Consider the following 14,887-nt stretch of genomic DNA (forward strand, 5'->3'; position numbering starts at 1 on the left):
GGAGGAGCCTGGGTTCTGGGAGCCAATCCAGGGTGACAAACTTCCTCCGAGGGCAGAACTGGGAACTGCACGGTTGGGTTTCTGGAGACCGAATGTTGCCCAGGTAACTGGGAAACATGGAGCTCACAGACAGGTGGAATGTGCCAAGTACAAAGCTTAAAAGAGCAAGGTCCTGGAGGGTCGCTTCTCTCCTTATCCCTAAATCCTAAATGTAGTCTGAGGAGAAAAGGCTTCAGAGCCGGTTAGTTATGCTTCATTTCCATGTAGCAGTGCCTGAAGTTTGGAGACTTACAAATTACAGACTTACACATCTGATATGATGCTGTTGTGCTGATACAGAGGAAAAGCGCTGACAGTGGCCATTTTAGGCGATTTACATCCCTAGGGCTCATGAGCGAGCACATGACATTATTAGGCTTTGGGAAGGCATTCTATAGTGTCTGAGGGGAAGAAGAGCAGGAGAAGGTAGCCGAGAGAGTTTCTCATTTCAGAGAAAGGAGACACAGAGGAGAGGTAGACCCAAGGACTCCAGGGTGCTGACATAGAGGGAGGCAAATGTAGAAGAAACGATATTGGTTATAGACAAGAGCCGTGAGTTCTAGACGCCCTCCAGTTATGTAACCTTGGGCAAGCCATTTAATTTTGCGCAACCTCAGTTTCCTGGTCTTTAAGTCTTTGACTCTGTAAATCCTGAAAGGCCTGGATTTTCACTGGGTATTCACAGGGCTATCTTCCCTTGTGGGGACTTAATTTACTGCCTCTCTTCCCCTATTCCCTAATGTGGCTGATTTTCAGCCTGGTGCGGGGAAACTACTTTGCTAGGCTCCCCGCAGTATTGAGTTGGTCGGAGCTCCCTCTAGTGGACTTGCTCGTCCTCCGGAGTCTCCTAAATTTTTCTACTTAAATTCTTGGGAGGGGTGCCTCCCTCTTGGGGATACTTCCTACCATCTTGTGGGGGGTCATGAGTGGTTGGAAAAACAAATTTAGGGAAGGGAGAATGATGGGTGACTTTTCCTTGTCCCCACCGTTCTTCCAGCCCTGTGCCATTCTGGAGACTTGTCATCGGTCTGTCACCTGGATCTCTGGGCACCATACTGGCTCGAATGAAAACAACAAAAACATCAGGGATTTTCCTCTTGGGGATCAAGGAAACTGCAGACTCTAGATGTTTCTCTCTCTCTCTGTCCCCCTCAACACTCTTGGTCAATTGCCTGTCGTCAGGAGCAGATCTGAAGAAATAGCTTTGAGATCTGGGATTTAAAAATCCTTCCTCTGGGGAGTGGACAGACTCAGGTGGGGGCTGATTCATGTTTATTTGTCACCTTCGTGGCTGCAGGGAACTTCTCTGACCCTTCAGACATTTTACAGAGTAAAGAGAAGAACCAGGCTTGCCTTCTCCGGGGCTTATAGTTCCTGTACCCCAGGGTCAGATAACTTTGTGCACAACTCCCAAATCTGGAGAATACTTTTCTTCTCATGTTGAAGTGTGTTTTTCTTTTATTCTTCCTCCAGAACTCTTTGCCCCTGCATAGGAATGCAGTAGACATTCCTGCCGCAGTCTTTCTCCTCATCTGGAAGCCTGTTTGGGGTCATTTTCCAGGGAATGATTAGGTTCTGCGTTACGCTGATGCATGGGATGACATTTTGAGGACATGGCTTACTGAATACAAACAACATATCATGCCTCAGAAGAGCATTTACTTTTCAAATATGTTCAGTCAACCGACTTTCAGGTGCAGAATGAGGATGTGGTTTGGGTGAAGGTGAAATGGAATAAGAAAATTGCCCCATATCACATGATGTGATGATACGAACTGAGCTAGCTCTAGAACAAGCCAAGAATGCGAATGACATTGTGATCAACAATCCAGTCCCATCTTTAGTATACATTGAAAACAAGCCAAGTAAAAATTGTGTGTGTGCGTGGGGGGGGGGGGGGAAGGTCAATCTTTCCTTCTTTTCTCATTAACTTCAGTTTAGAAGTGAAAATAGGAAAGATCATCTCAGCAGAACTCTGTCTTCCTTTGAATAGGATTCCATCTGGGAGTTTTGAAGAGATATAGAGGAGAGAACTGTCACTCTCTCTGCTGTATTCGAATGTGAGAGATAGGTCATTTGTATATTTAAAGAAATATGGCTTTTTCTCTTTTACAGGGCGCCTGAGCGGCACAGTCAGTTAAGCAACTAACTCTTGATTTTGGCTCAGTTCCTGACCTCAGGGTAGTGAGAACCCCACCCTTGGGCTCCGCACTCGGAGCAGAGTCGCAGTCGCTTCAGATTCTCTGCCTGCAAACCCTCCCTCCACGCCTCGTTTGCGTGGCTCCCGCGCGCGCATGCGCACGCTCTGTCTCGCTAATAAATCTTAAAAAAAAAAATTTTTTTTTTTCTTTTTAGAGAGCGCGGAGGAGCAGAGAGAGAGAATCTGAAGCAGGCTCCACACCCAGTGCAAGCCCAATGCAGGCCTCGACCTCATGAACCTGAGATCATGACCTGACCTAAAATCAAGAGTCAGAGACTCCCAGGCGCCGCAAGAAATATGGCTTCTGCAAGCAGAAGCGAAGTACAAATTATGCCATTATATTCTATCCAGGTGGTACTGAAGCTAATACAAACTGGAAGCCTTTAAAGGAAGCCAGAGATGTGTACATGACCCAGACGAACCCATATAGGCCCAAGGGTTAATTTCTCACCTGTATTCCATTAAATCTAGGTTTGACGATGAGGGGGAAAAATACCCTGTGTACTTACACTATGTTACGTACTGTGGAAGACCAAAGTCAAGACAGCATAGCATAAATTAATGTGAGGTAGCTGTGAGAATAAATGGTTACGGAAATTTAGAGGAGGAAAGGATTATTTCTAGCTGGAATGTCTGGTAAGAAAGAAAATATTTGAGTTGAGTTCTGAAGAATGGACTGGACTTCAGTAGCACACTTTAGGCAGAGGGAACACTCTCAGCAATGGTGATAAAAAAAGAATTGTGGTATTTTGTGACTTGGGAGTCACCCAGCATAGGATATACCGTATTGGAACAGTATAAAACTGCAAGGTAGTCTGGAGTTAGATCATGACTGTTAACTTTATCCAGGAGACAATCAGCAGTGTTTGAAGTTTTTTTCTGATGCGATCAGAACTATACTTCAGTAAGACTGGTCTAGTGGCAGAATGGATTGGAGGTGGCAGGGAAACCAATGAGGAAAAGGTTTCAATAAATAGATCAGGGGAGAGAAAGGGAGGGCCTGCAACCAGGGTGGTAGATGGGAAGTTTTGACAATTATCTAAGAGGCTTGCCTCGGTTTTCCCTTGGGAGATGTCTTCTCTTTCTAGGTAGGAACTGATTAAAGGAAGTTCCACTGATAGGAAATGATAATGTTGACTCCATAATCAATCTTAGGTAAAGGCCATGCTCAAGGATGTCTGGCTGATGGGTCCTTGAGTTCAGATTTTTCTCTTGTGACAGGAGCCCGCGATAAACTTAACTCCTTTATCAGTCAAGGGCTTTGTGGAAGACCCAGGTGGGGGAGCTAAGACGAAACTGAGTACTTACAGGCACACCAGAGCCTGCAAGCTCCCAAAGAGGCGGCTCAGAATTAGCAAATAAGGGCAGGGCACTTCCTTCTTTAGGAAGAAAGTTCCCTTTTTTTCAAAGTTTTTCCAGCAGAACTTTTAGATTAGAGAAGTGGAAATAACTGGGAACTGCATTTCTCTTCCATGAGAGGAGCGAGTACTCCTCTGGCCAGAGCTCACAGCTGTCTTACAGCTTCTGTGGTCAAGGCCTGGTGCTGGCGGTGCTGACCTGCGGTGCAATGCATGGAGCCCAATGCGCTGAGCTGGGGAATCTTAAGTACATACTGAATTCCCAGAAAAAGGAACTAGTGTTCAGAAGCCAAAAAAGGGGGAAGTGTTTTGTTTTCAGAAGGTCAAAGGGCCTGGAAGAAGAGCTTGCGGCCTGAGTGTCTCAAGCCTTTCTGGGCTGTAATCAGGCTTGAACAATCCGCAGCAGTCACATTCCTGTTCTTGGTGCCGATTTAATGAGTTCAAAACACCAAGGGGTGGGGAAAGAGCTTCCGTTTTTCTCCCACAATGTGAAGAAGCAAATGGCTTTAAGCTCAATTTCCTCATCTATCAGGTATGGGGGAAAGACTTGACCTTGAGGTTCTTTCCACGGCTACTTGTCTTCATTTAAATATCCCAATAACCCACTCAAAGAACGCCCACAAGGAACATGGAGAGCTCGGCTTCTGCCTCGTGCGCAGACTCCATGCCGGGCCCCGCCCCTCCCTTTCCCGGCTTCTCCAGCAGGGGGCGCAGGCGCAAAAGTTCCGCCTGGGCCCGCCCCCGGGGGCAAGGGAGGGGTAGGCGGCGCGGAAACTTGGCCGCGGCTTTCCGGGAGCTGCGGCTCCGGAGGGGGTGGCGCAGGAGCGGTCTCTACCCAGTCCCGACCAGGCCGCTGGGTTCCCTGAGCTCCGCGCGCTCCTCCCGTCCCCGGGCTCGCGCGCTCGGAAGGGGCGCGCCCGCGCGGACCCGCGCTCCCGTCGCCGCCCACTCCCCTCCCCGCGGCCGCCCCTCCCTCCGCCCGGACAGCCGGCGGCGGCGGCGGCGGCGGCGGCGGCGGCGGCAGCCGGGAGAGGCCCCTCCTTCACGCCCTCCTTCTTTCCCTCGCTCGCAGCGGAGCGGAGCCGGCGAACGCGGCTGAGCCCCCAACCCTCCCCGGGCCATGGCGGGCAACGTGAAAAAGAGCTCCGGGGCCGGGGGCGGCGGCGGCTCCGGGGGCTCGGGCTCGGGCGGCCTGATCGGGCTCATGAAGGACGCCTTCCAGCCGCACCACCACCACCACCACCTCAGCCCCCACCCGCCCGGCACCGTGGACAAGAAGATGGTGGAGAAGTGCTGGAAGCTCATGGACAAGGTGAAAGGCCTGCCCGGGACCCGCGGGAGCAGGGGTGGGCGTGGGCGGAGGGGCCGAGGGAGGGGAAGGAAGGGACAGAGGAAGCTGGGGGAGGGGACGGGTCATGCGGGGCTTGGGGAGGCGAGGAGTTGGGGTGACCCGGCCGAGAGGGTGGGGGACGTGGGGGTGGGGAAGAGACCGGGAAGGTGGGGGTCGGCGGTGGGGGAAGGGCTGCGGTTGGGAGTGGGGAACGTTGAGGTGGTGTGTTTGGGGTAGCGAGACAAAGATGGGGTGGGGGCTGGGGTGAAGGTTAACTGGGAAGCCACCGGGGCGGAAGTAAAATGGGGGGTGCGGAGTTTGGGGCTCTGCAGGGTCTAGGGATGTGGGTCACGAAATTGGCCCCAGGAAGGAGGGGGAGGGCGAAGAAGAGTGTGCAATTTACCGGCTGGGGTTGTTAGCTGGATGAGGAGTCGAGCTCTGACTCGGGAGTTAACGTTTATGGGCTCTGATTGAGAGACCTGGGGTCAGGACAACTCTGCAGGCAAACTGCGCTCGCAGCGAGCGCAGAGTTTTTTTCTCATTAAGATGTAACACCAAGATAAAAGAAATTCGGGATGTTTAAATGGGCCAAGGAAGGAACTTTCCTCCACATCCAGCGCTGGGGCAAGTTTTTATCCTCCAAAACATTGGATGGGATCCATTGCTGGTGCTGAGATTAAACCACAAGCTCTGGTTAGAACCATTATCTTGGGAAAGATGTATTAACTGAGCGTGCTGAGCAGCAAATTCATACTCTTTCCAGATTCTGACTGCTTCCAGAACTTCCTCCTCACGCTGCTTTTGCTGGGTTCTACTTTTTTCGTGACCGACCTGACTCCTTGTTGCAGGACCTGGCTTTAAGCTTGTTCAATGAGCTTCTTTGATGACCTTTTTTAAAGCAAGTGTGAAAAATACCGCTTTTATATTTGGCCATTAAGTTTGGCGTTTGGGAGAATTTTACTTCTTTATAGTGTCTGTATAATGAAATATAGTAGTCCAGAGTACTTAAAAGTGTTTAAGCATTTCCAGAGAATTCAATACAAATTGCCTTAATATTTTTCACATTCGTGAATTCATAACTTATTTTTGAAAAGTAATTAGAAGTATCTGGCATATTGTAAGAGAACGGTGTTATTTCCTCCAGAGTAAAGTTGGTTTTCTTTGGTTCCTCTCTAGGTCTAGGTTCCTCTTCTGTAAATTCTTCATGGATTGTTTTGGAGTAAAACAGCTAATAAAAATGATTATGAAACACTTGGCAAATATAAACGTTCTGTATAAATGCTTAATAAGACCGGTGCGTGAATTAACACTCCTGCGGTGCATACAAGTGGTTTCAGAGCCACTTTTTCAGGGCTGGTGTTTCTCATGTTAAATAATTGGTGCTGTAATTAAAGATACAAGTATTTGTATGTTCATTATGTTGGTGGTGTAGTGCTAATCTCGTTATTAGAAATCATAATAAAACCATTACAGAAAGTTAGGCAGGGAAAGGAAACTTTGAACTCATTGACACCTTTTTAAAAAAAATACCAAATGTATTCAGTATCTGAAGTTTGTAGGTTCGCATTTTAAGGATTTATAGCTAAGGACAAAAATTCTCCTGGAATAGAGAAAACATTTGTATTTTTAGTTTCTTGTGTAAGATGTATGTATGCAGTACATCAAAACTATTGACCAAAGCCCTTTCCTTGAAAATAATAAACTTTTCTTAAACTTTTGAATCTCTATAAAGTAGTTCAAATAAGATCCTTCTTTAAATTTTATTTCTTTATTTCTTAAAGTATGTGTATGGGTTTTTTTTTTTTTTTTCAGAATATTTAATTGGGAAGGATAAAGACTCATCCTGAGTGCTTTTCAGGTTTTGATAGTTTCAGGGAGAGTAGGTGCCTAGCTTTTCCTTTCCAGTGTTGGGAGAGAGGTAATGTTTTCCTCTTGTGTTGCTTGTCCTGGAAGGTAATTTTTAGTACTCTTCTGTATCACATATTAACTAGTCTTACTGAAATGAAACTTAGTTCTTCTTTCTGATACATTCGTCTGATAGGTTCATACTGCTCTCCAGATTTTGAGTACTTTTGTTAAGTATTAGATTGAACTGTCTCTTCTATGCTTGCATAGATGGTCTTTTTTCACTTTTTTATTGTTAGAGTCTTAAATGTGTCAGTAACCCTTGACTTCATGCAGTATGATGTAAGTGGTAAAGAACTTAACTGTCAGATCCACAAGTGTCCCACACGCTTACTGAATTTGCTTCTAAGTCACCTTCTCTTTCCTGTTTTGTCCTCGTTATTGAAGCTAGGTGACTGTTATTCCAGTCTATTAATAATCAATTTATTGACTTAGCACTGGGAACTGTTGGTGTCCTCCCCTCCCCCAATATTGAATATGTGCAGATGGAGAAGTTGGCATAAGTCATGGGTTCTGGTCAACATAGGCCCGATTTACTAATCCACTGTGGAACTTAAACTCATTGTTGGGAAAATGCTTGTGCTAGAACACTTGTTATTTCACAAAAGACATGGTCAGCCTCTGGGAGTTTTTTGTGCTAGCCTAGTATCTTGTAATTAATATTTATATAAATACTTGGGTGTGAAGAAAGTGGCTAGTAAGAGACAAGTGGGCAGGGGAGTGGAGAGAGAAATCCTATAAATTGCCTTAAATGTCAACTTGGAAGTATTTTTTTTTTTTAAAGATTTTATTTATTTATTTGACAGAGAGAGACACAGGGAGAGAGGGAACACAAGCAGGGGGAGTGGGAGAGGGAGAAGCAGGCTTCCCGCAGAGCAGGGAGCCGGATGCGGGGCTCCATCCCCAGACCCTGGGATCATGACCTGAGCCGAAGGCAGACGCTTAACTACTGAGCCACCCAGGCGCCCCTCAACTTGGAAGTATTAAAGTATTTAATTTGGTGAGAGATTCAAAATTCTGTTTTATTGTTGTTTCCAACATTCTGTTATGAAGTAGAGCAGGAGGAGTTGGCAAACTTTCTGTTGAGGGGACAGATAGTGAATATTTCAGGCTTTGCTGAACCCACTTAGTCTTGTTTTCTTTGTTGTTGTTTTACAAATCTTTAAAAACGTAAAAGCCATTCTTAGCTTGCAGCTGTACAAAAAAGGCTGGAGGTTGTAGGTTGCCCGCCTCTGAAGTAGAGCAACATGCTGGCTGTATTTTAGGCCTATACTATGTTTTTATTTAGAATCAGCTTATATCATTAGAACATTAAGATGTTGATTATTTATTTATTTATTTAAAAGATTTTATTTATTTATTTGACAGAGACAGAGGTAGCGAGAGCAGGAACACAAGCAGGGCAGTGGGAGTGGGAGAGGGAGAAGCAGGCTTCCTGCCGAGCAGGGAGCCCGATGTGGGACTTGATCCCAGGACCCCGGGATCATGACCTGAGCTGAAGGCAGACGCTTAATGACTGAGCCACCCAGGCGCCCAATGTTGATTTTTTTTAATGGGATATAATTTATAAAAATTTATGGGGCACCTGGGTGGCTCAGTTGGTGAAGCATCTGGCTCTTGGTTTCGGCTCAGGTCGTGACCTCTGGGTCATGAGATCGAGTCCTATGTCCGGCTCAGTGGGAAGTCTGCTTGAGGATTCTCTCTCTCTCTCCCTCTGCCCTCCCCGCCGCCCCCCCCCCCCCCCCGCTCGGGTGCATGCGGTCTCTCTCAAATAAATAATATTTAGAAAAAGAATTTATAATTCCCTTATGATTTATGAGGGAAAAAATTTTCCTTTTAAGGCATGAGTTTAAAAAAGTATTTTCAAAAGGTGATTCTTCCTTTTGCTACCTATCTTCTGTTTGTCCTACACCACCCCCCCACCCCCCCCCCCGTCAAAAGTACCTAAGTAACTTTCTTTAATTTGGAAGTAAGGTGCATTAAATAGAATTTATGATTCAGTGTATTTCATTGGACTACTTCCTCCTTCCCTCTCTTCCTTCCTTCGCATACTGAGTCCCAAGCAAAGTTACTAGGTGTGAATTCTTACCTTCTAGGAGATAAGGGACCACATAAGTGTGTACAAAGTGATGCAGGATCTCTTAAGTTTAAATGTAGTGTACATATTTCTTCAGTGTTTATCTTAACCTCTCAAGATTGTAAACTCCATGAGGACAGCAACTATAATCTGCTTATCTCCTGCAGTGTCCAGTCATGCGGCTTTACACAATAGTAAGTGCTTTGTAAATATTTAAATTGCTTCGTATGTTCCAGAGGAATAACTGAAAAGAAAAGGTGTGGGGGTGGGAATAAATTTTAATTACATTAAACTTATTTTTCACAGTAGCCCTTTGGTGGTATCATGTCTGTTTTATAGATGGAGACAATTAGGCTCAGAGAGGTTACGTAATTTAGTTAGTGGTGGAGCCTGATGTGGAATCCAGGATTACCTCTCTCCTAAGGCTTAGTTATTCCCTCCATACAGTACCTTCTCAGGTATACAGCAAAGCTTCCGTAACAGAAAGCCATTTATTCAGAAAGTGACCTGTGTAGGCATAAAACAATCTTCACGCACACACGTTCCTCCATTCACACACTCAAGCAGAGTAGACATTCTCTTGACTGATATTAGGATAGCATTTAATATCATTCAGTGAAATATCATGTTATCTACTTTCAGGTTAAGGGTTTGTGTCTCTCCAAATTATGTGTGTTGGGTACTTTGCATGGTGATCACAGAGGCTTGTACATTTGATTTTCCCATTATACTCAGTGTGTATTGTCTGTGGTATCATTTATCACTTTTTTTCCCATCTGTTTTACCCTCCAGTAGGGCTCTTCAGGACCGAGGCTTTGTCTTCATTTCAGGTCCTGGGCCTAACGTGGTACTTGGGGAATGAAGTGCAAACATTTAACAAAATAAAATGAGCTCAAAACATAGTCCCTCTTCATTCTCTGTATGATAAATTGGGAATCAGGTAGGGAATCTCTTTTTTTGAGTGCTGACTTGAAGTATTATTTACTCAAAGTAGTTTTACCTTTCTCGGTTATAAAGGTAATATATAGTCATTGTAAAACATGATTGTGCTGTTAAGACCTCCCCCAAAGGATGTAAAATTCTTCCTAATTCCTTATGAAACACGAGCTCCCGTGAACATTTTCACATGATTCGTGATAATTTGGAAGGTATATAGAAAAGTAAGGTTGGGCCAGGGGAGAAGAGAATCTGTTCATTTTATAACTTGGGTTGACGTTTTTGGTAACTCTTGCTGGAGTAAAACCTGTTTTTAGTATGTGGTTGGTATGTCGTTAGTATATATACATTAAATCTGATAAATCGTGGGCAGATTGGTCCCTTACTCTTACTGCCAACAGAATTCATGTTATATTCAAACAACAATTTAGTAATGTTTATACTATGAAAAAAACCCCGTTTCCCTAATGATTAACCTAGGTCATTAAAAAAAAAGACAAATTAAGTATTAACTTGAAAACTGAGTCTGAACTTCAATCACATTTTTTAATGAAGTTGTTAATTCTGATCTACATTAGGTTTGTTGGAATTGGGGGGTTATAACAAGCAAGTCATTGTGAAATGTTTTCATGATTAGCACATTTTGTGCTGGAAGGAAATAGGTGGGAGTAGTCAGCCAGGAGCATGGAAGCCAGCACCAGCTCTGTCCCCACAGCGCTCCTTCCTGCCGCAGCTTCCAAGAGGAGGAAGGGAAAGGGGTGCCAGCGATGGCACTGCTGGTGGGGTGTACACCTCCTGGGGACTGCAGGCCCTGGGAAGGTTCTGTGCCGCAATCGTAGATGCTCCTGTGATTCCTTCAGAAGAAACCCACAACGACTCCGGGTCTCCTCTCTCCAGCTTTTAGGATGAATAGTGAGTCTTGCTTAGCCGACTCTGCTGCCTGGGCACCTTCTCAGAACCACCTCTGACTATCTGACTACTCTTTCCTCTGGCTCTGGGATCAGCCATGAGGAAGTCTTAAATGGAGGCCAGCATATTGATACTTGATGAATGAGATGCAATCCTTATTCCCACCTCTTCCTTTCTTAGACCTACTTTGACTAGCAGTACCTAGGTGTAGCACTCTTTGTGAAAAACAGTGTATGAGTCATAACATACACAGAACAAAATGTAAACGTCCCCTTCTCTCCTACTCCCACCTGACTACCTCTCCAGAGGTACTTACTGTCTACAGTTTGGGTTCCATCCCTCCAGTCCTTAGTCCCTTTCCCCAGCTGGCTGTGAGAGGGTTGGATGGGCAGCATTGCCGAGGAAAGATTTATCAACTTTGAGCAAGTTCCTGACTTTAGCATTTACTCACTAAGACTGATAACTGAGTTCTCATCACTCCTTATAGAGCAGTTTACATGTCACATCTGCTGATATATCAGAAATATCAAAATAGTGTGTTTGAGGAGAATGAAACTGAGATTCAGAGAGATGAAGTAACCTTAGTCACCCAGCTAATACTTTTGTTTTTCATGTGGATCTTGAACTGGTGTTCAGGCTCTGTTAAGCGATTTCTTATAAGCCAGTGCTTCTCAGACTTAAATATGAATTCAGACCATCTGGGTTTTTTTTTTTTTTAAGATTTATTAATTTTTTAGAGGGTGGGGAGGGGCAGAGGGAGAGGGAGGGAAACTCAAGCGGACTCCACTGAGCATGGAGCCTGACGCAGGGCTTGGTCTCAGGGATGACCCTGAGATCATGACCTGAGCCAAAACCAAGAGTCAGATGCTTGACCAACTGCGCCACCCAGGCGCCCCCAGACCATCTGTGGATCTTGTTAATGTGGAGGCTGTGTAGATCTGGGGTGGGGCCCATGAGTCTGTATTCCTGACCAGCTCCTGGGTGATGTCCGTGCAGCTGTCCCCAGGGACCACGCTTGAAGCAGCAAGCCTCCATTCCACAGTTGCTTTTATCTTAGGTGAGCTGACAGACTTTATTTTTTCCCTTAAGAAATAGCAGTAGGGTTATCTTTATGTTGAAGATTTTAATTATTACGTTCTTAAATTTCAAAAGTAATTTGTACTCAGAATGTACATTTTTAAGCAAAAGTGGGACTTTTAAACAAAAATGGTTCTAGAATTTTTTGCTTTTTAAAAATTTGCTATATTATGGAGATTTACCATGTTAATGCCACGTATAGGTCTCCCTGAATTTTATTTTTTAAGGATTGTATAAGATTTCATAGTTATATGTTTATCTAATAAGTTCATATTGATAATCTAGGTTATTTCTGATTTTTAATATTAGGAACAGTGCTGCAGTGACTCTACATTATGCAGTTTCTAAATATTTCTTTAGAATAAACTCCTAGAAATGAAATGTGCTGGGTCCAAAGACTCATACATTCAAGTTTAAAAGTATATATATTAGCACATTGCCCTCCAAAAAATTTGCTTCCTCCCACACTCCTTGTCTAGTTTGTTGATGTAAATATGATTCCTTGGTACCTTAGGTGAAAATTATGTTGGCATCTGTCCACAGTCACACTTTTATTGAACACAAGCTGTATGCCAGGTGCTGTTAAAGATGTTAAAGGAGTAGGGCGTCTGGGTGGCTCAGTTGGTTAAGCGACTGCCTTCGGTTCAGGTCATGATCCTGGAGTCCTGGGATCGAGTCTCTCATCGGGCTCCCTGCTCAGCGGGCTCCCTGCTCAGCGGGGAGTCTGCCACTCCCTCTGACCCTCTTCCCTCTCGTGCTCTCTATCTCTCATTCTCTCTCTCTCAAATAAATAAAAATAAAATCTTAAAAAAAAAAAAAAAGATGTTAAAGGAGTTAAAGATGACCCAGTGTAGGGATGCCAGGGTGGCTCAGTCGTTAAGCGTCTGCCTTTGGCTCAGGTCATGATCCCAGGGTCCTGGGATTGAGTCCTGCATCGGGCTCCCTGCTCAGCGGGAAGCCTGCTTCTCCCTCTCCCACTCCCCCTGCTTGTGTTCCTTCTCTCGCTGTGTCTCTCTGTCAAATAAATAAAATCTTAAAAAAGATGACCCAGTGTGCTCAGAATCTGGTGATCTAAATGAAGGTATACAAAGGGCTCTGGCAAGTCTCTGTGGGAATCATTAGGCAAACCTTTACTTCATTCCTGAAGAGACAAGAAAGGGGATTGGGAATGGGGAGAGACCTTAGAGCAAATTGGTGCCTTTGCAATATCCTAAGCCACAGTTGTATCTTAATCAGGGTCTGACATCCAAAAGTGATGCTAAAATCATTTAATCTCTAGTTCATGCTAAGTATTCCGTTTGAAGTTGCACTGATAAGTCTGGGTAGAGAATTATTTTTTCCTTTAAAAAATAGAATCCAGGGTGCCTGGGTGGCTCAGGTCATGATCCCAGGACCCTGGGATCGGTCTGCTTCTCCCTCTCCTTTTGCCCCTCCCCTGCTCATGCTCTCTCTCTGTCTCAGATAAATAAATTAAAATATATTTTAAAAAATAGAATCCGTGTATAAAAACTGCATGGTTAAACTATCAGCATGTGTAGGTTATTTAATATCATACATTGTGTTGGATTTTTTTCCCTGCAGTTAATGTGATAAATGAAAGTAATGAGATTGGTAATTAGTTATAGGTGGCATAGTGTCTTTAATAAATAGCGTTGGGTGGTATTTGAGAAGTGGTAGGTAGTAATTATAGTTCAAGTCCCTGAATGGAGTTTCGAGAAATCAATAATGGAGAATAGTAATTAGAAGTAAAAGGCTTTTTTCTTGGGGCTGTTATCTAGTGATGATATGTTTCTTAAAAAAAAAAAACCAACAGAAAAACTATAGGTTTCTAATTTGTCTTAAAAAGCATTTAAAAGCTTCACTGTATGTACTTGTAAAACTGTTAAACGTTTTCAAGTTTCTGTGTTAATGAGTTTCTAAACCTGAGGCTTTAAGAAGATTTAAGAAATTAAAGTCTTGGGTGCCTGGGTGGCTCAGTCGTTAAGCGTCTGCCTTCGGCTCACGTCATGATCCCAGGGTCCTGGGATGGAGCCCCGCATCGGGCTCCCTGCTCAGCCGGGAAGCCTGCTTCTCCCTCTCCCACTCCCCCTGCTTGTGTTCCCTCTCTCCCTGTGTCTCTCTCTGTCAAATAAATAAAATCTTTAAGAAAAAAAAAAAAGAAATTAAAGTCTTAAGGAGGCTTTAGAAATTAATTGATCTCTTTCATTTATAGAGGCAGAAATTGAGACCCAGAGAGGTGAATAAACTTGCTTAAGGTCAACATAGCCAGATAATGTTGGTCATCAGGCTAGAACCCAGGTCTCCAGACCTGATGTCCTTCCTGCCATACTTCCTGCTCCTTTGAGCTATGGAGCCTTTTAAAACTGTAACTAGATTTTACGTGTTTTATGTTCCAGCTCAACAAACTGAATACTCATTTTAAAGCATAAATCTTATTTTAATCACGTTTTAAGTATGAAAAAGTTTGAAATGAAAAACGCTTGCTTCCACGGGTAAGTTGAGGTCTACAGAGCTAAAAATACTTAGTCATTCATAGTCCTTTATGCTTAGAGATTTCTGCCTAATTGGAAATTCACGTTCCTTAGTGGTAGAAGAGTCTGTGTTCAGAATAGAATTAGGCTTAGGCACTGTTCTCGGTACCTTTTCTCTTTTTATAAATTTAGCTATTTCCAAGCATAATTTTATTCCTCTTTATTGTGATCATAGCACTTTCCACATTTTTTCTATTGACCATTGAGCCTTGGCAGCAGCAAAGGGAGGAGGGAGGCCAATGAGAAAGCTATTATGAACGGACTGTATGGCAGCCGTACAAGGATGCTGTTGCTTTCCCAGAGCTAAGCACGTTTCTTTTTGGCATTGTTTTGAGTGATGTTGTAAATGTACAGGCAGAAGTAAACAAAAGGAAGCCATTTTTGCCATTGCAAGACTTGGAAGGCCAAATAAAATTGGCCAAATGGAGGACACACTGAGCAGGAAAATACTTCAGCTTTTTAGAAATTTTTTGGTGAACGTTTTTGAAGCTCAGTGTCCATTTATGCTTTAGCCAGCTATGACTG

The 14,887-nt window shown here is 44.2% G+C and overlaps 1 protein-coding gene across 3 annotated transcripts in view; it reads left to right on the forward strand.

The window, feature by feature from the left end:
• The first annotated feature begins 4,386 nt into the window (after positions 1 to 4,386).
• The window catches only part of CBL (Cbl proto-oncogene), an 83,018-nt gene continuing 72,517 nt past the window's right edge, over positions 4,387 to 14,887 (forward strand). For 2 of the 3 annotated variants that reach the window (XM_027579215.2, XM_027579216.2), the window contains exon 1: positions 4,387 to 4,909. In XM_027579215.2, coding sequence (XP_027435016.2) covers positions 4,718 to 4,909 — 192 coding nt within the window. In that variant the 5' untranslated portion in view covers positions 4,387 to 4,717. The remainder of the gene's footprint in view (positions 4,910 to 14,887) is intronic. The other variant, XM_027579217.2, reaches the window with a different exon arrangement.

This window comes from Zalophus californianus, chromosome 11 (genome assembly GCF_009762305.2).
Source record: "Zalophus californianus isolate mZalCal1 chromosome 11, mZalCal1.pri.v2, whole genome shotgun sequence".
NCBI classification, from domain to species: Eukaryota; Metazoa; Chordata; class Mammalia; order Carnivora; family Otariidae; genus Zalophus; species Zalophus californianus.